This window comes from Nicotiana sylvestris, chromosome 9 (assembly GCF_000393655.2).
Source record: "Nicotiana sylvestris chromosome 9, ASM39365v2, whole genome shotgun sequence".
NCBI lineage: Eukaryota > Viridiplantae > Streptophyta > Magnoliopsida > Solanales > Solanaceae > Nicotiana > Nicotiana sylvestris.
In genome coordinates this window covers 44,640,258-44,667,215 of record NC_091065.1, presented here as the reverse complement: position 1 = coordinate 44,667,215, position 26,958 = coordinate 44,640,258, and the positions used below count along the sequence as shown (strand labels likewise).

Sequence of the window (26,958 nt, the reverse complement as noted above, 5' to 3'; positions counted from 1 at the left end):
TGCCGGAAAAGGGAGAGAGTCCTCGGGTTATGCTGGGGAAGTTGCCGGGGAAGTCATCGGGTTATGCCGGAAAAGGGAGAGAGTCCTCGGGTTATGCCGGGGAAATCATCGGGTTAGGAAAAAAATGTAGGAAAGAATCGGGAGGAGACTTCCCTTTTGGGTTGATTATTGCAGCATAGCCATTTCTAATCCTTGCGCATTTCCTTTTGGCTGCACCTGCCTCTCGCAGGGTTGTACCTGCTTCCTGCTTAGTTCGTTTTGTATTGCAACTGCTTCAACTTCAAACAAAGGAAAATTGTTAGTTTGAAATTGTGGTCGGTTTTGTGGCCTTCATTGTTTTTCTTGGTCCCAAGCCTCATTTCTGTTGAGAAAATTCGCCATTGATTGGCTTCCAAGGCGACCTCCTTTCAAACTGATAAGACTCAATATTTCAGGATTTCACGATGATTTGTGCGGGTACGGCTCTGTTTCTTCCGTCTCGCTCTGCTTGGGGATTTTGAGGTAATCAAACGCCACGATCAGTCGGGATTGGACTGATGCATCACTGAGGCCGGGTATGTTCTCCACCTCTTGCCAGACAGAGCCCTGTGAAACCGGTCCTGCCACCTTTTCTTTCTAGCATGTTTTGGGGCTTAGGGTTAAACCGAAAAGGAATCCAAAGAAAAGTAAACAAAGAGCGAGAAAATGAATTTAAAAAGAGAAGCGTCCTTTTTGGGAAAAGAAAGACTTATCTGAGGTGCATGCTGGCTTTAAATTGACATAACCTGCTTTTTGGACTGCATGCCCGACTCTCACGAACCTACATTTTCTTACGAACCAAACGGATCTATGTTTCCAAACCAGGGAACCTTGCCAGAACCTTCTGTGGTGAAATCCTCTTTCGGCCGACAGCGCCCTTTGCGAGTTTTCGCTAGCCGACCTCTCTCATTTCTCTTCTTACCGTCGCCTTATAGTGCTCGTCATGAGTTTTCACTAATAAGACTCTCTCATTTTGATTTCTCTGCTCGCCATCGCCTTATGGTGCCTGTAGGTTTTCACCAATAAGACTCTCTCATTTTATTTCTCTCATCCTGACTGCGTCAGATCCGAGCAACTGCGTCCTTTGATTTTGAAGAAACTTTTGCCGATTGATCGGAAGGACTTGCAACAGGTTTGGGGTCAAAAGAACTTGGATCGAATTACAACTTTGGAACCGTCCAGGCGGGATTATCGCCGAATTATTATAATGTCTGCCCCAGTTTACCTTTTGGGAAAAACTGGATTTTTGTTTTGGTGTGACTTAACCCCATAGAGAGGCTGTCTACGTATCCTTTCGGAATCAAGTCAAACGTAGTTCAGGCAATTTTGGTTTTTTATGATTTTTTTTTTTAGAACTAGCACTTCCGTGTTCCAAAGAGGGTAATGAAAGAAAGGTAAACGGCTCAAAGGGTTAGCAAAGGATTTGAGTGTTTGGGTAGCGGGAATGAAAGCCTTCGTCCTCTCAATTGTGCAAAAACAATCAGAGCAAATTCAGACATAGCATCTTTTTACTGCATCCGCATTCACGGCTGTGTCGGGATCTTTTCCTTCAATATCACCTAGATATAATGCTCCCCTGGGCAATATCTTCCTGATGATGTATGGACCTTTCCAATTAGGAGCAAATTTTCCTTTCGCTTCCTGGTGATGTGGAAGAATGCGCCTTAACACCAGTTGACCTACTTCAAAATTCCTGGGTCGCACTTTCTTGTTGTAAGCACGGGCCATTCTTTTTTGGTACAACTGCCCGTGACAGACCGCAACCATTCGCTTTTCATCGATCAGCGTTAATTGTTCCAAACGGGTTTTGACCCACTCACTGTCTTCAATTTCAGCTTCAATAATGATCCGGAGAGAAGGGATTTCTACCTCTGCCGGTATTACAGCCTCGGTCCCGTAAACCAACAAGTATGGGGTTGCCCCTACTGATGTGCGTACTGTAGTGCGATATCCCAGCAGGGCGAAAGGTAACTGCTCATGCCATTGTCTGGAACTCTGGGTTATCTTCCTCAAAATCTTTTTGATGTTTTTGTTCGCCGCTTCAACAGCGACGTTGGCCTTGGGCCGATAAGGAGTGGAATTCCTATGCGTTATTTTGAACTGTTCACACACATCCTCCATCAAATGACTATTCAAGTTTGCTGCATTATTTGTGATTATAGTTGCAGGAATACCGAAACGACAGATAAGATTTGAATGTATGAAATCCACCACGGCTTTCTTAGTGACTGATTTGAGAGTGACAGCCTCGACCCATTTTGTGAAGTAGTCGATAGCGACCAATATGAATCTGTGCCCATTTGAAGCTTTGGGCTCAATCGGACCAATGACATCCATACCCCAGGCAACAAATGGCCAAGGTGCAGACATGGGATGCAATTCTGTGGGAGGTGCGTGAATTAGATCTCCATGCACCTGACACTGATGACACTTTCGAACGAAGCTGAAATAGTCCTTTTCCATGGTAATCCAGTAATACCCGGCCCGCAGGATTTTCTTTGTCAAAACGTACCCGTTCATATGAGGTCCACACACTCCTGCGTGTACTTCATGCATGATTCTGCCTGCTTCTTCGGCGTCAACACATCTTAATAAGTTGAGATCAGGGGTTCTTTTATACAATATCTCACCTCTCAAAAAGAATCCACTTGTCTGCCGCCTAATAGTTCTCTTCTGATCTCCAGTAGCATGTTCGGGGTATTCTTGTGTTTTCAAGAACCTCTTAACCTCCTGATACCATGGCTGGATACTTGGTCCTGCCTCGATGGCATTGCAGTAACCATGCCTTTCCCTGATTTGGATTTCCAAGGGATCGATGTAGGCGTTGCCTGGATAAGGCAACATTGAAGCCAAGGTAGCAAGTGCATCCGCTAGTTCGTTGTGACATCGCGGGATATACCTGAACTCTACTGATCTGAGCCGCTTGCTGAGATCCTCTACGTGCTGCCGGTAAGGAATAAGCTTGACATCTCGAGTTTCCCATTCACCCTGGGCTTGCCGGATAATCAAATCAGAATCCCCCATAATCAACAAATCCCCAACATCTTGATCGATCGCCATATTCATGCCCATGATGCAAGCTTCATATTCAGCTGTATTGTTCGTGTAAAAGAAATGAAGCCTAGCTGTAGCCGGATAATGTTGACCAGCAGGTGAGATTAAGATTGCCCCTATTCCTACACCTTTGGCATTTACGGCCCCATCAAAGAACATCTTCCAAACGTGAGTGTTTTCCGAGACCACTTCTATGGTATTTATTTCTTCATCTGGAAAATAAGTACTCAATGGCTGGTATTCCTCATCAACCGGATTTTCGGCCAAATGATCTGCTAATGCCTGGGCTTTCATTGCCGTACGGGTGACATAGACTATGTCAAATTCAGTAAGCAAGATTTGCCACTTGGCCAGTCTTCCAGTAGGCATTGGTTTCTGAAATATATACTTCAAAGGATCCAGCCTGCTTATGAGGTAAGTAGTGTGAGTTTGAAGATAATGTCTCAATTTTTGAGCAACCCACGTCAAAGCACAACACGTTCTTTCCAGCAGAGTGTACTTGGCCTCGTAGCCGGTGAATTTCTTGCTCAAGTAGTAGATCGCCTGCTCCTTTTTTCCGGTTATGTCATGTTGCCTGAGGACGCAACCGAAAGAATTTTCCAAGACTGTCAGATACAAGAACAGGGGTCTCTCTGGCTCTGGCGGGACCAAAACTGGGGGATTTAAAAGATATTCTTTGATCTTGTCAAAGGCTTCTTGACACTCAGCCGTCCATTTGATCACTGCATCCTTCCTTAATAGCATAAATATGGGCTCACACGTGCTAGTCAGCTGGGCAATGAATCGACTGATATAGTTTAACCTGCCCAACAGACTCATCACGTCTTTCTTTGTTCTTGGGGGAGGTAGATCTCTGATAGATTTTATCTTTGTTGGATCTAACTCTATACCTCTCCTGCTTACTATGAAACCCAAAAGCTTGCCTGATGGGACTCCGAAGGTGCATTTGGCCGGGTTCAGCTTCAAGTCGTACTTTCTCAGTCTCTCGAAGAATTTCCTCAAGTCTTGGATATGATTGTCCCGAGTCCTGGACTTGATTATCACGTCGTCCACATACACCTCTATTTCTTGATGCATCATGTCATGAAAAATGGCAGTCATGGCTCTCATGTAAGTTGCCCCAGCATTCTTCAGACCGAATGGCATAACCCGGTAACCGTAAGTGCCCCATGGTGTAGTGAAGGCAGTATTCTCGGCGTCTTCTTCATCCATCAATACCTGATGATATCCAGCGTAACAATCTACGAAAGACTGGATCTCATGTTTGGCGCAATTATCAACAAGGATGTGGATGTTGGGCAATGGGAAATTGTCTTTGGGACTCGCTCTGTTCAAATCTCGATAATCCACACATACCCGAGTCTTCCCATCTTTTTTCGGCACTGGAACTACATTCGCCAACCACGTGGTGTACTGGACTACCCGAATTACTCCCGTTTTCAGCTGCTTGGTGATTTCTTCTTTAATCTTGTCACTAACATCAGTTTTGAACTTTCTTTGCTTTTGTTGAACTGGAGGACAATCAGAGTGAATTGGCAATTTATGCACCACAAGATCAACGCTTAATCCTGGCATGTCATCGTATGACCAAGCAAACACATCTTTAAATTCAAAAAGGAGTTGAACTATCGCGTCTCGCGTTCTCTCGTCCATGTGAATGCTTATTTTGGTCTCTCGGATTTTCTTAGGAGTTCCCAAATTAACCGGTTCGGTGTCATTCAGATTCGGCTTAGGTTTGTTCTCAAAGTGTTCCAATTCTCGATTTATTTCCTTAAAAGCCTCTTCTTCATCGTATTCCATTTCTTGGTTCATTATTTCGCAGCTAGACTGCATGTTTGGATCTGGGCATGAAGTCCGCAAGCATGTCATGTTATTTAAAACCGCATTATTAGAACTGAAAGAAATAAAACAAAAAAATAAAAAAAAATCAGAGAGAATAAATAAGATGAAAGATGAAATATTAATTTCATTTCATTGAATTTTGAAGATAATAGGGTTTACATCAGAATTTAAGGACAGGAAACTAAAAGGAAATCATTCGAGTTACACCCCAAAATAACTCGTGATGCAGAAAAGGTGGCAAGACTGGTCTACCAGGATTCCCGCTTGATCGGAAACGGAGTAGCCTTCCAGTTTTGCAATTTGGCACCAGGCCCCATGTAAAGCACCTCAGCGGTGCTCGAGCCTTCTCCCGGCTGAACCATATGGGTTTCGTACAACATTTGCCTCATAACCACACAGATTTCTTCGATTTCCTCGGTCGTGAAGGTCTCATCCTCTCTTTCTTCATTGTACTTGGGTCTAACGAATGTTCTGTAAAGATGCGGAATTGGCTGAGATAAAACCCAACCATTGCTCTTCCGTTGGTTTGCCCACATTACGTCAGCTTCTTCGGCGTAAAAACCAACACCGAAGAACTTTTCGGCGGCAGGTAAGGTGATAGGTTCGGTGATACCTTGCAACGATGCCCCGAGTCCCTTTCCCAGTTTATAACCATGCCTGATCATTTCCTTGGCAACCATAACTGACGCTTTTGAGAGAAAAGGTTGAGGGTAAGGGCTTCCTTCTTCGCATCGGTCTGCGACCACAACCTCGAAAACTTGATAGACTATATGTTCACTACCCTCCTTATCTTCGAGGCATGGAACCGATGGGTCTCGATAAATTGAATGCTCATCCTCTCTGTGGACTATAATCTCTTGATTTTCATACAAATTTTACCATCTGGTGGAGAGTAGAAGGTATGGCTTCCGTCGCATGAATCCAAGGCCTTCCTAGAAGGAAATTGTAAGAAGTATCCATATCTAGGACCTGAAAGGTCACCTCAAAATCCACAGGTCCAATAGTCAAAATCAAATCGATCTCGCCTAGGGTGTCCCTTTTGATGTCGTCAAAGGCACGAACACATACGTTGTTGGGCCTGATTCTCCCTGTCTCGATCTCCATTCTTTGCAGAGTCGAAAGGGGATAGATATCTACTCCGGACCCGCCATCCAGCATGACCCTCTTCACATAGTACCCTTTACACTGTTAGGTGGAGGGCTTTGTTATGAGCGGCCCCTTCCGGGGGCAGATCATTTTTGCTGAAGGAAATCTGATTGATCATGAAGAATCTTTCTGCCATCCTCTCTAGCTGTTCCACGGTAGTTTCAATTGGGACGTAAGCTTCATTGAGGGTCTTGATCAACACTTTCTGATGCTCAGTTGAATTCATTAATAGAGACAACAACGAGACCTGAGCGGGAGACTTTCGAAGTTGGTCAATTATCTCGTAGTCCGCAGTTTTCATTTTCCTGAAAAACTCTTCCGCTTCCTCGGCGCTAACTGGTTTCTTGAGTGGGAAATGCTTCTTTGTAGAATCATTCAACTCCTCCAGGTTGAGGTATTTCTCAGTTGGGTTAGTTTCATTCACTTCTCCCAGGATTTCTTTTCCTTTGTAGGTTACTACCGCCTTGTTATAATTCCATGGGACGGTAGTAGGATCCGTCATGGGCCTCTGCGGCGCGCGTCCAATAATCACGGGCTCATTCAGCCTTGGTGAAATTATTGGCCCCCGTTCCGCATAGGTCCCTTTGGGCACATACATTTTAGATCCTTTGTTCAGCTCAAACCTTCTTGGAGGGCTCAATGTCACTTGTCCTTTCTTCGAACCTCGGGGGACATAAAGGACGGCATCTTTCGAGGGTACTACCTCAGTTTTGGTTTCCACTGCTTTTTCTGTGTTTTGAGGGGGGTTTTACTCTTCTTGTCCACCTTTTCTTGCTTTGCATAGGTCTTGGGCTTTTTCTCAATGTCGGCGATTGCAATGATGGCTTTCAAGACAGGATCAAACTCTTTATCTTTGCAGATCATCCCAATAATCGGTCCATTGTTGTGAGCCGGTAACGGATTGTTGGTCACATTAGGAATGTCTTCGTCCTTTAACACTATCCGCTTTTGTTCTATGAGGTTTTCAACAACCCTTTTTCAAAGTCCAACAGCTCTCAGTGTCATGCCCTTCCACTCTAGAATGATAGGCACATCGGGCACCAGGTTGGTAAGAGGGTGACTCTGGGTTTTGCCTATTTGGGGGTACGGGTTGTAACAAACCCATTTGGACCAATTTAGGGAAAAGGTTGGAATATGACTCACCAATAAGTGTGAAGTCCATTTTCCTGGGCGGCTCTCGAGTGCGGGCGTTGTAAGGGAGATTATTTTGTGGAGGTCGGGGATTATACTGAGCTTGGTGGGGAGGTTGATTTCTTGGAAATTGAGCTCGCTTTTGGTGAAATTGTTGTTGTGGCCTAATATATGGTTGTGCATTCATTACTGTGTAAGGCTGAAGGTTCATAGCATAGGCCGCATCTTGATGGGGGTAGTAGTGTTGCGGGGCTCTTTCAGAGAAATGAAATCTGGATGGATGGGGTTTTCTTACACTCGAAGTTGCCATTGTTGCTTCTTCCTTCTTCTTTCGGTTTGCTCATCCTCCAGACCCGCCTTGGATTGCTTGGGATGTGGCCCTTATAGCAGACTGACTCAAGATTCGCCCTGTTTTTAACCCATTCTCCACCATTTCACCGATTTTGATGGCTTCAGCAAACGGCTTTCCCAATGCAGACATCATGTTTTGATAATAATCAGCCTCTTGGGCTTGAAGGAAAACACTGACCATTTCTGTTTCATCCATCGGAGGTTTGACTCTGGCCGCTTGTTCGCGCCATTTGACAGCATATTCTCGGAAGCTCTCCGAAGGCTTCTTCTTTAGATTTGACGATGAATTCCTGTCGGGGGCAATGTCGATGTTATATTGAAACTGCCTGACAAAATCCCTAGCCAAGTCGTCCCAAATGTGCCAACGAGATACTTCCTGATCCGTATACCATTTAGAAGCAGTGCCGATCAAAGTTTCTCCAAAGTAAGCCATAAGAAGTTCTTCTTTTCCGCCCGCTCCCCGCAACTGGTTACAGTACCTTTTGAGGTGGGCTATGGGGTCCCCATGCCCGTCATATTTCTCAAACTTTGGGGTTTTGAAACCCAACGGCAGATGTACGTGCGGGAACATGCACAAGTCAGCGTAAGATACGCTTTTTTGCCCGCTCAGACCCTGTATATTTTTGAGAGTTTGCTCCATGCTTCTCATTTTTCTGGTCATTTCCTCTTGTTCAGGCATTTTCTCGGCTTTCTCCTGTCCTGCGATAAACTCGTACCGAGACGGCTGAGGGTAAGCGTTGGTAGTGAACTGGCTAGGTTCCAATGGAAGAGGTGGTGCTTGAAATGTGAAGGATGATGAATCGAAGTTAGGCTTGGGTAAAACAGGTTGTGCCGTGGATGAACAAGGTGGAGCAGTGAATATGTTTGAAACCGCACCGTCAGCTAACACCTGGGGGCGAGACTCAGAAGGTGTTCCAGTAAAGTAGGTTGAGATGGTAGGAAATCCCAGTGGGGTATTTGGATAACTTGTGGGGATGTTGGAGGTCCCACTTGCCCTAGGAAAAAGCTCAGGGAATCCAGGGATCGCACTTGGTGGCTCTTTTCCATTAGCCCAGGCGTCCCACATTTCCATCATGCGGAGACGCAGAATTCTATTTTCCTCGACAGTTGCTGACTCAGAAGTTGGGATGGCTGAGATTGAACTTTCATCCGAAATAGGAATCGTTGGCAGAGGAATTTCTGAAGACATTTCGACACTTCCCTTCGACCTTGTGAAGTATGTATGAACACTTCCTCTTGATTTAACAACGGGTGGCTGAACGCTTCCTTTTGACCTCGTGAAGTGCGAATGTGAGGCCAGATTACCGCAAAACCAAACCACTTTTCTAGGAACCTGAACTTATCAGCAAACAGACGGTTAGTTTGAAACAAATAACAGACAGGTAATCTCACATTGGGGTGTGATGCACCTATACAGTTAGATGAGTTTCTACATGCTTGCAACAAAGACATGCGTCATTCTGGCTTCTCCTTAGGCTTTCCTTTTATTTATCACCATTTTTCTTTCTTTGTTTTTTTTCTATTATTATTGTTTTCATTATTTGTAGTAAAAAATGTGACCGGATCCGATGAGGATTGCCTACGTATCACGATGCCGCGTGAATCAGATCTTGCGTAGTTCGGGATAGAGGAGTGTAAAAGAAGCACACATTTTATTACTGAAGCAAATCATTACAACCAACATTTGAAAAAAAGGGAAAATAAACAAACCTTGAAAATAAGTACAGACTCAAACAAACTAATGCACCCTGATGCGAAAAGACGGACAGAAGATGCTAAGATGCAGACTCGACCTATGAATACATCAAGGTTTCGAGAATTGGCGCCTGCGGGGCATCGTTCGGCCTCGCCGCGGTCTTAGGTGTGAGATCCCTTTCAAGTTGTTCCAGCTCATGCATGGTCTTCTTGACATAAACCATTACTGCCGAGAGAACGGTAATGCTGGTCATGTTTTCGCACCGTAGACACCTTCTGATGATGGCGTGGGCAATGGTCCTAATCTTATCTCTGGTTCGCCTCTTTTCTATAAGCAAGCGTTTTATCTGATCACTGCATGTTTTTAATGCCTGAGAATCCTGCATATGCTGATTCTTCAGTTGCCGCACTTCTACTTTCATTTGGGCCAACAAGTCGTAACAGTGTCTGCTTTCGATTTGGAAATCCTCGGCCTGCTTAACTGCTTTAACCTCAAGTGTAGCCATCTTTCTCTTCATGTTGGCAACAGTTTTCTCGTGGTTGCGTTTCAATTGATTCAGTATCGGCGATGCTTATCTGCTCTTGTACCCCACTGTACCTTGAGCTCTGCCATGACGTTTTCAGACTCTTCTAAACCATCTCGCCATTCCCTGACTTCATTTCTCAGCCCTTTTATCAACTGCTCGTCTGATCGACTCCTTGGTTATTCATCAAGAGCCATTCTCAATTTCTGGATTTGGGCCCCAAGTTCTTCATTTTCTTGGGCCAATCTATTCTTTTCGCCTCGATCTGCAGCGACCTGCATACTGTTATTGAATTTCAGACTTTCAACCTGTTGTTTGAACTCACCGATCTCTGTCCGATAATCTTTCTCCTTTGCTAACCAGTTCCATTGCTCCTGGGATGACTCGGCGAAATCTCTGAGATGAGGTCTTTTAGCTGGTCTCTCGCAGGACATGTCACCCCTAAACCAGGCGCGATACCCCGGGGAGACTTCTCCTTTAGCTATATCCAAAACACAAGTGTTTGCCGTCAGATGTTGACACTCACTCCAGATCTGGCGAACTTCTTCTTCGGGGAATCGACCGTCCGGACTGATTTCAACCACTTGGGTACTCAAGTCTTCATCTTTTGGCACTACTTGATACCTCCCAAGTTGCCTCAAAACCCGATACGGTGCATAGGGTTGGATGCTTTTAAGTCCCATCAATAGAAAGTGGGGCCTGGTTGCTGGCATGTATATAATTTCCTCAATAGGCAGCCATCCGAGCGTCCACTGAATTTGGTCGGCATTGAGAGTTTGGAAGAATGACGTCCAAGCTGTGACTCCTTTGGGCAGACTAACCCTTTCGATTCTTGTGTAGAATTTTCCAATACAAGTCTTCTCGGGCGAACCGTAACCCAAAAGCGGGGAGCGGTGGCACAAATGATCGGTCATCCACATTTGCAACAATAGGTTACATCCTTCGAAAAAGTCGCCCCCGGCTCAGCAAATAGTGAGAGCCCGAAAGATGTCAGCCACAATCATAGGCGCCAGAGTACTCTTATCATGGGTGAGCAAGGTACTGACGACCCCAACTACTTTTAGATCGATGTTTCCGTCTTTCCTTGGGAACACTATAAGGCCCAAAAAAGCTATCATAAAAGCTACCAGCCTGTGTTCATCCCACTTTTGTCGGTTACCTCTACTGCATAGTTTGAAGTCTGGCTTATTGAAAGCGCCCACGTGGCCATATCTAGCATATATGAGGCGGAGACTGCAGAAACCTTTGGCGAGATCGGGATGGTGAAATGTTCGGGGTATTTTTAGGAAATCCAGAAACCGGTGTACCGTGACGGCCCTAGGAGCAATCAAGTACTTAAACCTTAACAGAGCTTCATCACTTCCGATGTATCCCGCTATTTCTTCCAATGTCGGGGTGAGCTCAAAGTCCGGGAAATGAAATACATTGTGTGCCGAATCCCAGCAAGTGACCAATGATCTGATAATATCACCCCGAGGCTGGATGTCTAGTAAATCCGGGAGATCTTTCAGATATTTCTTTACTTTGCCTTGCCCTTCCTTGCCTAGGTCATTCCACCATAATCGCAACTCAAAAGGGATCTTGGTCATTATCGAAAAGGGTTTGTTTTGTATCGTGCTCATCCTGCACATTTATTAAGGTGATTATGTCAACGAAAAACTTTTATTAGACTCAAAAAATAAAACTATCTATGTTTTTTTTAAGATTTTGTTTTCAAAATAATGGACTCGATTTTCAAATGCGGCCTTTTAGCACTTCGGGAACGAAGATTTTAAGGCTGCGAGGATCAACCGGTCAAAAATAAAAAACGATGACCAAAGATGACCGTTTATGCAATGTCAGCCTTCCGCCGTCCCTTTCGGGAACATTCGGCTGTTTTTGACAACAAAAACATCACTTGATTTTTTTTAGAATGGTGACCCGACATTGGGAACATGGCCTCATAGAGCCTCGGGGACGAGGATTCCAAGGCTGTCGGGAAAATTGGTCAAAGTTCAAAATGACCAAAAATGGTTGTTTGTGCAAAGTCAGCCTTCCGGCGTCCCTTTCGGGAATACTCGGCTATTCTTGACAAAACGGCATCACCCTACTCATTTATGATGAAGTTAAAATTCTGACATTTTGGCCATTTCTGAAAAAGGGGAGGTTGGACCCGATGAGGGTTGCCTACGTATCTCACACCATGTGAGAATCAAACCGGCGTAGTTCGGTCCGATCAGGAATAGAGGAAATAAACTAAATCCCCTCTGAATACAATCTTTAAGGAAAAAATATATTTATATATTTTATTTTATTTTGGATTTTTATATTTTGTTTTATTTTTGAAAAGAGATAAAGACCAAAGAAAATCTTTTTAAGGAAGTATTTGGACTATTAGTTTTAATTTATAAAAGAGATACTACAAAAGAAACAACATTTTTTTTGAATTTTCCATTCTTTTTTTTACTTTTAAATAAATATATATTTTTTTTATATTATTTTTTTTGATTTTGAAAGTGATAAAAAGAAATTTTTTTATATGTTTTTTTTAATAAATCAAACTAAAAGACAAATTTTGTTTTCATTTTTTTTTTCTTTTTTTTTTTAGAAAATTCCGGCGAGGTTTTGACACTACTTGGACATTGATTTTATTTTTCCAAAAAATAAGTGATTATCTCCCTACGCTACTACTATTTTTCCTATTTTTTTTTTTGAATTTATTTTTTAAATTGGTCTGCATGTAGATCTGAAGCAAATAAATGCGCCAAACAAACGGGATGCAGCAGGATGGTCTTTTTATTTCAGGTTGCCTGTCCTAGACGGACCCAACCCCTGTGTTGAGTCCCTTATGTCAAATGCAACATGATGCAAATAAGCGTTCCTACTAGGGATTCGGTATGAGGTTTCGTTATACTAGGTTTATAACCTGGGTATATGTTCTAGATTGTGTACCCGAGCGGACAACTCGAGTCGAGGAGGGGGCAACTTACCGGGAACCAAAAGGCCATCCGGCTTCGTAACTTGTCCGAGCCTCTTTTTTTTATTTCAGGGTATTGACACTAACAGAATGGGGAGTCTCGACCAGCGAGCTTCTCCCCGGAGGTAAGAAGAGAAGGGTTTCGGCACAGTTTATATACAGTTCAGATAATATCAAAGCGGTAAAAGACAACATTTAGCACGTTATGCCAAAACATGTAATAAAGATCAGATAATAAAGCCAAATATAACAATTATTCTAAGCTCGAATTCTTGAACCATGAACCAGTGGTTCTGGGTTAACTTCCCCAGCAGAGTCGCCAGAGCTGTCACACCTCCTTTTTGCGCGCCCGCCCCGAAGGGTTGAATGCGCGAGGGAGTTTTTCCAATTTAAGTGACAATATTCGAAATGAGATTATTTATTTAATTCAGAGTCGCCACTTGGGAAAGGTTTGGCTTTTGGTGTCCCAAGTCACCGGTTTATCTTGAATCCCAAATCGAGGAAATTTTCGACTTTTCCAAATGAAGTCTGCGAACCAGAAATTCTAAGTAAGGAATTTTGTTGACCCGAGGGAAGGTGTTAGGCACCCTCGAATCCCGTGGTTCTAGCACGGTCGCTTAAATTGTTATAATGGCTAAATATCTGATTTAAATACATGTTGTGACTTATGTGCTTTTATTAAGTTTAAACCGCTTTTATTATTATCATTTATTTTTATAGAATTGCAACGTCGTGAAAATGCATCTCGAACCACGTCACAATCAATGCACCCGTGGTCGTCGACACATTTTGACTCCGTTGAGATTCGGATTTGGGTCACATCAATGTGCACCCGTGTTTAAGAAGGTTAAATTATTAAAGGTGCGCCTAAAGCAACTAGCGTATTGTTATTTTGGGAAGGCCGTAAAATTCGCTAAACGGCCTGTCCCGAATTCTAAGTATTTTAATATATACATTTAGAGGGCCCCGCAGCTTGTGCATTTTTGTTTGTCGAGGCTCGTCTCATTTTTATTTAAAAGGATAAACCTACAGTGACTATATTTTCCTATTAAGTTCGTCTCTAAAATAAAAGAAAATCTCTTAATTAATTACATGCTAAAAACGTAACTTATTAATTATTAGTTTACGGCTAATGCGAATGGAAAATTGCGACCGAGTTTGTACAAAGAAAAACTGCTTTCATTCTATATTCTATTATTCAATAATACTAAAACGTGAGATTGACACACCATAATATCAAAACAGATTAACTATTCTTTGATTAATTTAAACTAACATTATTAGATGAAGAAGTTATACATATGTGACATCGTTACTAATTTAATCAATCCACTATATATATATTAAATAGCTACATGATTCTGATTTTTGTAAGTTAAATAATTTATATATACAAATAAAATTCGAAATATAATTTAAAATAAATTTAGAACTTCAATTCTTCATTTTTTCGTATTCATGCCTCCTGTTTCAGTTTACAATAATCAGCGCGTCAGTTGTGTACCTGATATTGGAAGCAAAAGAAAAGTGAGATCAGCAGAAACTTAGTAGCATAAAACAACAGCAACCCCAGCAACCAGTAACAACCAGCAATGAGAAACTTAGTGACAAATTTTAAAATCAAGACAAAATCCAGAAACAGAAGCAAAGGGAATCTTTTCAGATTTTTGAAAGACTAATTAGTGTTTAACCCTTAATTCTGGATCCGTATATCAGAATATTTGGATTGTATATCAGGTGTATACTCTTCTTCTTTTGAATTTCCAGAATGTTTTTTCTTTTTATTTTTTTTTTAAATTCTTAGTATTTTTCGGAATTTTCTCTCTCTTAAAATTTTCTTCTCCCTCCCTCCTAAAATCTAATTCAAGTCCCTCTATTTATTTTCCATCCCAAACACTTAAATCAATTAATAAAACCATCACTTTCTCCTACCAAACTCATTATCTTCCCACTACATTAAACAAATATATCAAATCCGCCCCATTACATCTTGTCCCTTCATGCCTAACATAAACAATTACCATATTCCCCTCCACTACATTATGTCTTATTCCCAACTTATATTAAAGAATCATATCACCCACATCCCATTACATTTTGTCTCTCATGCTTATCATAAAGAATTATTCAAAATGTTTAATTACCAAACTACCCCTCCGACCTTACTAAAATTACCATTTTACCTCTGCACGTACTGAAAATTACCAGACTGCCCCCATCAGCTATAACCAATCAATTAATCAAATTTAACCAAAATATAGCCAATATGATCAATTTCTAACAATGTTCAACAACAACTTCAAACTGAATGATGAACAACATCTTTAACAACAAACAAATCTACTTTCAGATTCAACAACAACAACAAACACATGTATATTCAGATTTCTAAATTCAATAATCATTTGAACTTAAAATTAAATCTAACAACATTACAACCAACAATTTCTATATTAAAACTAAACAAAATCATGAAGCAAACTGAAGAAATAATCAAAAATGATAATCAACAAACAAGAAGATCAAACTTATACTAATTTCGGATTCAAGAACAATCAAACAAAGTATGGACATAAATGAAAAGATTCATCAACAATAACATATTCAAATCACTAATCTTCAAATAATCAATTAATCTTTCTTAATTAAATCCAACAAAATTATAACAAAGATACATGATCCAAAAAAAAATTAAAACCAAAACATAACTTCACATTAAATCACTGAATTAAAACCAACTTCAAAAAATGAATACGAATTAAATCTATATTAACAACAAACATGACGGATTAAATGACTCAAACAACATTAATAATTTCTGGAAAATACATAAAACACATGAAACAAATTGAAGAAATTTAAATTTCAATTTGAATCTAACAAACATTAAACTAACAAATTAGAACAAATAAAACAAACATGAAACAAACTAATTTCAATTTGAATCTAACAAACATTAAACTAACAAATTTTTACCTAAACAATAAACAAGAACAAATAAAACAAACATGAAACAAACTGAAAAATTCACCAAATAATGAACAAAACAAACATTTGCCGATTTTAGATTCGAGAATATCAAACGAAATACGGACAAACTAAAACTCAAAATCTACTAACCGAATTGAAGTGAAATATGTACGGACTGTTTTGACGACCCCAACCCAAACTTGAACAAACGACGACGAACACGAACCTAAGAAGCAACTGAAGCAACGCCGAAGCAGTAGCAGCCGTTGACGGGGCAGAAGTGATGAAACAGAAGCAGCTGGGGGTACGTTTGGTTTGTTTGCGCGAAGCAGAAGTGAAGAAGACGAAGGTGAGGCAACAGTATCCAGCAGCAACCATGGCGAAGAAGGACGCAGCAGCAGCCCGTAGCACGGAGGAACTGGAGGATGAAGCAACAGCTTGTCGAGCTCAAACTCGATGAAGAAAATGAAGTAGTGGAAGCTTAGCCATGGCAGCTATGGTTCTTGGGGTCGTTTGGAGTGACAAACTGGACGACGCAAGACGAAGATGAAGAAAAGGAGTCGACGGACTGCCTCACGTCGCTGAAAAGTGGTCGACGAGGAGGTCGACGGACTGGTTGAACTTGACGTCGATGCAGCGGAGATGAAGAAGAAAAAGCAGCAGCGATGGTTAGGTTTCAACTTGTTCCATTGTTGTTTGATTCATGAGGAAGAAAGTTAAGGTTTGTGTTTGGTTTTTATGTTGAAGAAAAAGGAAGGTCCGGCGGATATGGGGAGTTGGTCGTCGATGGGGGAGTTGGTCGTCGATGGGGCTGGTGAAGGGCATCCATGGACGTTGGTGTTTGGAAGGTTTGGAGAAGAAGAAGCAAAGGGAAGGGGGGCGGATCCTTTTGTGTTTTTAGGGTTTTTTTTTTTTTTTTGGTTTTGTGTTGGACAAAAATGAAGAAGGGGTGTTGGGTATTTGGGTTAATGGAGCGGACCGGGTCGACCCAGTTTGAAGTGGACCGGGTCATGGGGAAGGTTGGGCAATTATTTGGGCCTGTGGTTTGAAATTGAAGAAGTGGCTCAATCCGATTATTCTTTGTATTTTTGCCCTCTTTTCTTCTTTTATTTTTCTAAAACTAAATTATAAAAATACTTAAATTATTATTAAGAACTAAATTAAGTTATAAAAGAGCAAATTAACTCCCAATAACAATTAACGCACAATTAAGTAATAATTAAGCATAAAATTGTATATTTGGACATTAAATGCTAAAAATGCAAAAGATGCCTATTTTTGTAATTTTTAATTTTTGTAAAACAAACTTAATTACTAAAAATTTTAGAATTAAATCCTACATGCAAAATGCGACATATTTTGTATTTTTATTAATTTAACAAATAAACATGCACAGACAAATACAAATAATTATCCAAAAATATCACAAAATCTCAAAAAATTGCACACCAAGAAAAATCATTTTATTTTGAATTTTTTGGGAGTAATTCTCATATAGGGCAAAAATCACGTGCTTACAATATTTAGAGAATATATTAAACTAATATGAAATGCATGGATGCGGTCAGCTGTCTTGTATACCCATTTGGTATACTTTATAAATGCACAAGTAGAAAATGCCGTCTTGTATACCCATTTGGTATACTTTATAAATGCACAAGTAGAAAATGCCGTGTTCGAAAGGAAACATCTGGGAGCAGAAGTATAGGAAGAGATTTAGGTAATTTCTTAACAAGCAACAATAACAAGAGACCCTCCCCACAGCTTCCATTTTAAGTTGTTTGAGCTTAATTCTTTCTAAGCAGGGATGGAGGTTAAAGATTGAACAAAGTATAGATTTAGAGCAATACTCTCATATTCAGTAGAAAAACAACACCAGCACAATTCCTTTGCACAACTTTGCTTGCTGTCTTGAGTGTATAAGATGTTCCTTATTCCAAAGCGTATGTACCACAATAATGATAAGCTAAGAGACTGCAAAAAGAACATATTATCTGTTGAAAAATTCTGGATTTTGCAAGGATTCCAAGGTCAAATTTACACACATAAATGAGGGTATACACAAACAGCTCATCAATGACAGGATTTTGAAGGGACACGACATAATTTAAGATTTTAAATGAAGAAGTACATGCTAAAGTCGTATATATTTCAAAACAAAGGTGCCTCAAGATCTGAAGATAAATTATATTTCACTCCAGTAGTTTGAAATATAGAAATCTATTACCTGAGAATTTTTTTTTCCTTAACACCAGTTCTCCATATTGAGAGCAGATTGTATAATTAAGAGCATAAAAAAAGCCACACCAGTTTAAGTTGTATTAAAAGTGAGCATAGATTTAATTCTTGACTACTTAAGTGATCCTCAAGCACCAATAGATTCATAGATTCCGGAATGTTGTTATTTGTGTTGCAATTGATTGATAATGTCATTCAAAATCATATAAAGATTTTCATGTGATAACTCAGATGCAATAAATTGTACTTTTTAGCTCTATTCAAACCAATAACAACCCTTTTCCAAACCCATATTTTTAATATTTCTTTACTTGTTGTCGTTATGCCTGTATTTGTAAATAATGATTCTGGAAATTAGAACGTTAGCTTATAAAACAATGCAGAACAAGGGAGGAAAACTCAGAAGTCGAATGGAAATTCTGAGAGAAAGGAATGCAAATTATAGCCAACGTTGAGTTTTCGGTGAAGAGAAGATCAATAGCTCTCAATTCTGTTTTGGTGTGAGATTCTCCAACTGCTGCTGCTCATATTTATAGCAGTCAGTTGTGAGACCCGCCCCCTCTCCATGGTGGAGCATGCACTAGCTTGTTATGGAGCAAGCACTTAGCCATGGTGGGAGGAGCACTAGGCGGCTGCTATTGCAACTGGTGGTACAATACACGGATTGGAACATATCTGTTACAAACACGGATAATATTACGTTATGGAGCAAGCACTTAGCCATGGTGGGAGGAGCACTAGGCGGCTGCTATTGCAATTGGTGGTACAATACACGGATTGGAACATATCCGTTACAAACACGGATAATATTACATTAATATTTACTATTAACAAATAAATTTGGTCCAAAAAATTAATCAATCAATCATTTGACCGAATCCGTAGCCGTAGCCGAAGCCGAGCGACGATGGCGCGAGGCTTGCCTTCTTCCTAACTCTTTAAGAGCTACATGAAGTGCATTTGTATATAAACCCACCAAACTCCTTTTCTTCTACCAATGAGGGACAATGTCTCATTAAAAGGAGAGAGAAACTTAAAATTTTACTCAAAATTTTAATTTCCCTCCATTTCCCATTCACCCTCTTTTTAATACCTTTCTATATTAAAAAGAAACTCGACATTACTTGAGTTGTAGTAGATTCTAAAAATGAATATTACTTAAAAATAGACAGTGAGAGCAAGCTCAGAATCACATCAATGTAATAAAAGTCAAAACCAAACAACTGTAATAGTGCAACGAATTAAAAGCAGCACCAAATCAGAACAGATAACAAAATTATGAATCACTTTCAGAACCCTATACAGAGGAAATCAAATATTTAATTTATGGCATTAAAAAGAAGAAAGCGAATGGGTAATTGTCTTACCTCATATGCTTTTACTTCTGCAACTTATCTCCAAAACAACTTTGAAGCCTTTAAGTGCTAAAGCATTCCCAGCATACTCGTAAACTATAGCTGCATAGATTATCACCATGACTTTATAATTTATCTTTATTTTTTCCTGTTCAATGCACAAACAAAATCGGGGTTATTTTAATCAAAAGGGGCATCAATATAACCAGTTCTAAATCATAGGTCCAAAAAATTAAATTTAGACATATCCAGTTGTTACACTTTTTATTTTAGCTGAAATGGAATTCCAGGGAAGGTGTGCAATTCAATAGCAAGCTAGGGACATACTGCTAATAGTTTAGGGGAATAAACAGCATGTGAGATGCATATATTTATCAAAAGCACTGCTTGTTTATGCTCTATGTTTCATTGTTTAACAATTGGACTCATTGTCAGTGCAAGCCACATGGGACTGCAATCAGTCCTAACAACAGCATCCTCCAAATTGTTTCACTTTCTCTATAAAATGCAGGAAAGTTTCTTTAGACATCCCCTCCCTCTATCTATGCCATATACCCCATCCTCATTCTCCAAGTGTGAAAGTTTGGAAGAGGTTAACAAAAAAAACCATCATCTAACAAGGGGTGAATGAAGAGATGCAACGGGATATGGTAGTCTTTCAGCAGAGCCAAAAGAAGAATTTTTTATTTTACAAACTTCTTCAACAAAGGAAACAATAAGTTCAGGCTAAAAGTTAAAATCCAAATTAGAAGAAAACAATGGTTTAATGGCTGTGAAGGCACACCTGTACATTTTTCCTAACATTTGAATCCTCGGAAGGTCCAGCTGCAGAAAGTCTTTGAAATTTCTTTTCTGATCTTTTGAGAAGACCAGTTATTTCATGGGTAAGAGCCTCAATACGACGCTGATCTTCCTTACCATCTCCAAATGATGGCATTAACGCTTTAGCATGAGCTTTGGCTAGCTCAGCCATCTTTGTTCGCACCCGTTACACATTACCCATGATTTCTTCTGACACATCCACCCACGCTGGCGGTAGACCTACTGTAACTGGACCATTACTGCAGCAGGGAAACAGCATGAGATCCAGAGTAGGGGGAACTATTAAGGACATCCATATAATCTAGGAAATATATACTCGCTCAAAAAGATGTAGGAAGTATATAAAGAGAAAAGATATGAAAATTTAAGAAAGCTGCTATAGGAAACAGTTCAAAGGAAATTTAAATGAGAAGAATTTCTTTTCAAAGTTTATAATAAGACAAATGACAAGGCTTCATCAAAAGTTTATAGTAATACATTTCGATTAAAGATTTCTTAACATTAAAGTCACGTGAACAAAACAGGTGCTACACCACCTTTTTCTAGTATTAAACTGCAGCTTGTTAATAGACTGATGTTACCAGAGGGATGGAAAAAAAATTACCACAAGAGCAGAATTTGTAAAAAGTCTAAGAGTGACATAAGCATGACCAGGTGAATAAATCAATTTAATATCTACTGACTTATATTCATTGGTGGTGCAGAGAAGGTGTTGTATTTAAGATCAAAAGCAGTTAACCATCTTTTAGGAAAAAGAAGTACAATACTTATAAAATGGAGGATAGACCACTGTCCAATACCAATGTAAAATGACATCTAAGGAATACATGATCGACGATTCATTGTTTTGGTTCATAGGAATATATATTTTAGGTTCTGTTTTTTCTTTTAGGTTTTTGAGCACATATTTTAAGAACTCTTAGAGATACATTTTACTTTTGAAATCTAACCTGCGGTATTAGCAGCAAAAGTATCTTTTTGAAGTAGCATAACCAAAGTGGAAATGGTATCTGTATGCAACTATATGTAAGGACTAAGGATAACATCATTTAAATAGATTGCTTATTAACTCACATAGCGTGAGAATATGAAAATGAAATTTAACTTGGGATATTGATGTTAATCAAACCTGCTAATTTCAAAGAAAACTTAATGATTACCATCATAAACAATTATTTATTTTTTGTAGTTAATTTGAAATTGCTCAGGGATTAGAATGGCGCAATTTTACTTTATAATATATCAAGTATAAGTAGTGAATGAAAGAAAAAAATGAAAACTAAGTAATTGCTATCAGCAAACAGCCAGTTGAGTGGATAACTATCTTACTTAAGCAATACTTGAGCAATTCTTGTTATTCAAATTCTTTCTTAGTTGAAGTTACTATATTGGTTGTTTTCTTTCTTTTATGAATGTTACAGCTCCTAATTCTTTGGTAACAGACCGGCCTTATTTATAGTCGATGTTATTGCCCATATGTATTAAGTCAACCATTCAACTACACTCAACTATTCAACTATACGACTATTGTGATTACGAGAGAAAGGAGAGGTGGCCCTTTTTATACCATCCGATGGTTGAAACCAACATAAGCAATAGGAAATAAGTAGTACTGAAAAAATCATCTATATTTAGAAACCGCACCAAATTCATCATCTATTATGAAATTAGACTTTCGAATATTTGGAATTATTTAACCTGTTATCTTGGATAAAACTGGTGTAGAATTCCAACCAAGTTAAATCTGTTGAATCCACAAAGTTGCATACATTCCACAATCAGAAACCCAAAGAAGCATGCAGCATAATCCTAATTAAACGGAGAGGAGGGTAATGCTTGGAGAAGAAGATGTGGGAAAATTAAAAAAGGAGCATCAGAAGAGAACTAAAGAAGATAAGCGAAGAACTCCAAAATCTGGACCACAGAATCTAACCAGATGAAGATACTCTTAAAAAAGGAGTCTAAGGAAAATGAAATCTTACCATTATCTATTACTTTATCGTATCTCCTTCCAATCACACTGCAGATTTTAACAGACAACACCATTAAATTGCAAAATTAAAAAGCCTGAAGAGAACCCTAAAGAAGCGTGGGAAGAAAAAAAAGATGGAGAAAAAAGAGAAGAAGCAATGGACAAAAATTGATAAACAAGACCTATAGACAGAATAGGCAGCAAGAACATAATCACCGAAGAAACAGTTCTCTGAAGTACGAAAAACGAAGAAGAAAGAAGAGTCAGTAACACGTGGAGTGATAAGCAGTAAACACGTAGACGTAGGTATAGAGCCACGTCGGTATAGAGATATATATCAGTGTATAGGTTTGTATTTAAAGGACACGTTTTATTTGATTTTGTTAAAGGTCCCAAAATGCCCTTAAACAAAGATTAAAAGACATGTAAGCAGCCATGTCGAAATTCCTTCTCTTCTATAATATAGATAGAGATAGATAAGATATATATATAATCCAAATTTAACAAATAATTATTAATATATCGATGTACTTTTATTTACCAAATCTTCATTGCATGCTTTATTTGAGTATTTAATTGGTATTCTCAATATAATGTGTAGTATGTCATGATTACTGTTGAATCATGTTATATTTTGTTTGAGCATGTTGTGTGGCAATACTATTTTCTTGGTAAATTGTGTAATAAATAATGGTAAAATTTATTTGAATATGTTAAATGGTATTTCCAATAATTTAGGGTATACTACATTACCATGATTGCTATTGATTATGGTATATTTTATTTGAGCATGTTAAATGGTATTCCTACTATTCTTGGTATACGATGCGTAGGTATACCATGATTACTATTAAATCATGGAATTCTTAATATTATTGGTATATTACGTTTTGGCATAACATAATTACTTTTGAATCATGATAAACTTTATTTAATTATGTTAAATGGTATTCTCAATATTTTTGGTACACTACATAATTGATTATTGATTGTGTAGAAAGTATACCAATATATTAAGACTCAATTATTTATTTTAAAAAAATAAATAAAAATAAAAATGAAAGAAAGTGATAACAATTTTTGGCGGAAGAATTTTGCAGAAAATAACAGAAAAAATTAATGAAAAATAATAATAAAAAAGAAAAAAAAGTGACAAAATATTTTGGATGGAGAGATTTTAATGGAAAGAATAGAATTAAGAAAAACAAAAAATACATCAAAAAATAAAAAATCAAGATAAAAAATAAAGTAAAAAAGTGAGTTACTATTAGAAAGACTAACAAAATATAACAAAATAAAAAAGGGAAAATAACTACAAAAAGAATAAGAAAAAAATGAATAATAGTGCATAGTTTTATTACAAAGAAAAAACAACCAAAGTAAAAAAAAAAGTCAAAAAAACATGGAAAAAATAAAGATAATAAGGAAAATGACCTTTGGTGAAGCCTGGGCATAGAAAAGGAGGGACAGCGTGATCTTAGAATATTCAAAAGGGATATATTTTGCCTTTTGCGAGGACGGTACATATTACGTTAGGGTTTACTAACGTGCGCCCAAGCGGACATGACGAGGAAGAAGAAGCAACCAGGTCTGGCGCCGGTCTTGCCAAAAGCTCCGGTGCTGGAAACTAGGCAGATAACACCAGAATTAGGCATTCTCCATACCTTAGCACCGATTCAATTACGTCACTAGCTCCCAGGAATGGGGAGTGCTCCTACAGTGTTACAAGCAGGACCTCCACCGGAAATTGTAGAAACTCCGCCGGAACTTGATGTAGGAGCTACGAATGCGGCGAGGAAATTGACTTTCTCTACAACATCTAGTGGAATTAAACCTACGATGGCTGAAGTTGTTAGAGGAACCAGAGAGCAACACATGGGATTGAAGCTAAATTACTTTCCTCCGGTTCTGAAAGATGGAGTGAAGGTAGTTAAGCTAAACCCCCAGGAGATAGCTGAACAGAATCAGAAGTGGAGTCTAGCGTTAACTGGGTATGTGATTGGTGGGAACCCTATGTCACCCCCCCCCCGAACTTGGGGAGGTGTGGGTGGCACTCGATGCCGTAATCGCCCGAGCGAACCACTTTGTAACTCATTCATTCCTTTTATAACTATCATGGGTCAATATGACCACAACTCGTAATGTACAGTTATAAGTGGGCAAATATTTTATCAATGAACCATCGTTCATAAAACATGAATACATATGGGTCGTCAAGGCCTCTGACATACTGTACATAATAAACCTGTGTCTACAAAGCCTCTGAGATTATTATATTTGACATAAAATGGGACAGGGTACCGACCTATCCATAAGTCTGTAGCAAAACTCTGACACAATGACTTATAGACTCGGCTGCACTCCAAATGAGGTGGAGTCTTACCGATCCTTCGCGGAATGCTAGCATCGTTTACTATGAGGGCTCGTCAAACTGATTGTTTATACCTGCATGCATGAATGCAGCGTCCCCAACAAAAGGATGTCAGTACGAATAATGTACCGAGTATGTAAGGCGGAACTGAAATATAATAGTAAGTCAATATTAATTAAGGACATGGAAGAAACATGGATTAAAGGACTCAACCTGTAAGTCTAGATAGCTCTGTACATGAAATACTTGTAGCGTCATGCATATGTGTATGAATGTCATGTCGTGCATAGGTACATGTGTTCATAATATCATCAAGCCTGTGAAGGCATCCCATCATATCATCTCGGCCACTGTGGGCAAAATCATCAACATATACCAGCTGATCAGGTGGTAATGCGTATATAACGTCGTAACCTTTTCTCATATCCCATATACATATATATACATATATACGCGTATATAACGCCGTCTGAGTCGGGGGTAAATGCACATGTATAAATGAATGCAATACATAATGAAGTAAGACAATATGCTCTCTTGGAATGTTATGAGACACATGAATAGACAATATGGTAGTAGGACATATGGGAAATTAGGAACATATTTAGACATGCTTGAATATCACTTTATAGAAATTAATAATGTAGATATCCTTAACTTCTAGAGTAGAGTTACTTATGAAATAGCATTACGTTTACGTATCATTACTTGGGTCATGCCAAAAAGAAGGAAGGATTAACCTTAACATACTGATTCCTTGGGTGATAAACCGCTTGCAAAGTCCTCATCATTCTGTGACTGTCACCCATTGTGCCTGATATGAGATAAGCAAATCTAGGTGGTTCACTTTTCGCAAAGCCATGATTGAAATGACTGGAAATCGGATTCCACAAAATATCCATCCGATTCTGATGGCCTAGCAAAAGAAGAAACCATATCCAATTGCATTTGATCACTTCCATATGATGATGGATATAACCCAAAAATAGTTGATGTGAACAGAGTAATAGACACAAGCAAGCTCACAAAGAATGGTATTTTCCAATATCTGTCGTCAAATACCCTTCCCGCGTGAGAATTTAAATTTTTATCATTAAATACTCTTCCTGAATAAGAATTGGCATATTTCCTCATGCTCAATAATTGCTTCCACAAAATATTTCAAGGGAAAAAGAAGCCAAATTTCATGAGTTGGAAGCAAAAAGATTCTAAAGACTTAAGCTTTTCCCTTTGATCTTCTCAAAGAAGAAGAAAAGAATGGAACTTTAGCATCAAAGTGAAAAGGATGATATGAGGGCTATTAGTAGAAATGGAGGTCAAATTCTGTAGAAAGCACTGAAGCTCAAAAGCTTCCATATTTCCACCGAATAAAAAGTAAAATTCTTGGTTTTAAGTTTTACTATCCAAAGCAAACTCATTCACAATGACCATTACAAGTAAAACCAACCAACCAATAAAAGGAATATTAAAAATGAAAGGACAAAAAAAGTGAAACAACAATGTACGACTTGACTGTGGAGTATAGAAAAAGGGGTAAATAAAACGTATGATAATAAATTCAAACCTAAAAATCAGATATCCAACGAGCAATAAACAGATTTCCCAGCTCACCCTATTTCTCCTAAACCTTAGATCTAATAACCATTTGAGACAAGTTAGTTCAAGAAATTAACTTTGTGTCTATCTCAAAATAAAGAGGGTTCCAAGAACCTGAACAGAACATAAATTAAATAGGTGGCGATCTAACCAATAATCAACTAATTCACCTAATTCTCTAAGTGTGACACCTATGTAAGAGCTTAAGAGTCACCAAATGTAAATGAGGGTGCTGCCACGTGGGGGTGGGTGGGGTGGGGGAGAAATTTTAATCTTTATCCAACTTATTAGTTAATTAGTAATGTTTTGTTATCGGTAATTAACTCATTACCCGCATAATTAAGAATTGTCTCAAATTACTTAAAATACTACTTACTTTTAACACACTTTATACACTTCATTATCATGGTCATGTGGTATCATACAAAATAAATACATACACTATTATTTTATTAAAAGATTCATGTAAAAATACATATATTTTCTCAACTTCTAATTTTCTTAATTTCATATAAAGTGTAAAAAATTTCGTACGCGTAATTCTTAAAATGGTAGAAAGATAACCTTCTTTTCTTGTGAGAAAATACTTTATGTCTTTACAATAAAGAAAATATCCTTTATAAACTGTCCTCTTATTATGTGTATAATTTAAAACGTGTTCGAAAGTAGTAATATTAATAACTATATAAAATAATATCTTTCAAATCATTTTTTTTCTTTACAATAAATGTTTCACTCTAATACCATAATACTATATATATATAACGGTATCAAGGTTGTTAAACTTACGGGGTGTAACACCCTACCTTCAAGGAAATGCTCAAATTTGTGTATGGAGTGTGGAATTTTGTGAGTACACCTTAGGTATTTCTCCGTAACAATGGGTATTTCATCTTCAAGTTTGAGAATGAGAAAGA

At 38.7% G+C, this 26,958-nt stretch overlaps 1 protein-coding gene across 6 annotated transcripts; it reads right to left on the bottom strand.

Annotated features, from left to right (window-relative positions):
- Positions 1-14,053: 14,053 nt before the first annotated feature.
- On the bottom strand, positions 14,054-25,802 carry LOC104215142 (tlg2p-like protein a). Of its 6 annotated transcripts, XM_070156368.1 has the most exons (7): positions 25,186-25,782; positions 24,659-24,795; positions 24,380-24,519; positions 22,085-22,122; positions 20,065-20,341; positions 19,293-19,428; positions 17,147-17,661 (listed from the first exon to the last, which is right to left on the bottom strand). In XM_070156368.1, exons 5-6 carry the CDS (start codon positions 20,251-20,253, stop codon positions 19,294-19,296), a joined length of 324 nt encoding a protein of 107 aa, XP_070012469.1. In that variant the 5' UTR covers positions 20,254-20,341; positions 22,085-22,122; positions 24,380-24,519; positions 24,659-24,795; positions 25,186-25,782; the 3' UTR covers positions 17,147-17,661; position 19,293. The 6 variants fall into 6 exon arrangements, 5 of the variants coding, with proteins under 5 accessions (XP_070012468.1, XP_070012469.1, XP_070012467.1 ...); XM_070156366.1 differs by lacking the exon at positions 24,659-24,795 and having other exon boundaries at positions 25,186-25,802; XR_011402324.1 differs by lacking the exons at positions 24,380-24,519; positions 24,659-24,795; positions 25,186-25,782 and adding an exon at positions 14,054-14,221 and having other exon boundaries at positions 17,538-17,661; positions 22,085-22,250.
- Positions 25,803-26,958: the final 1,156 nt, after the last annotated feature.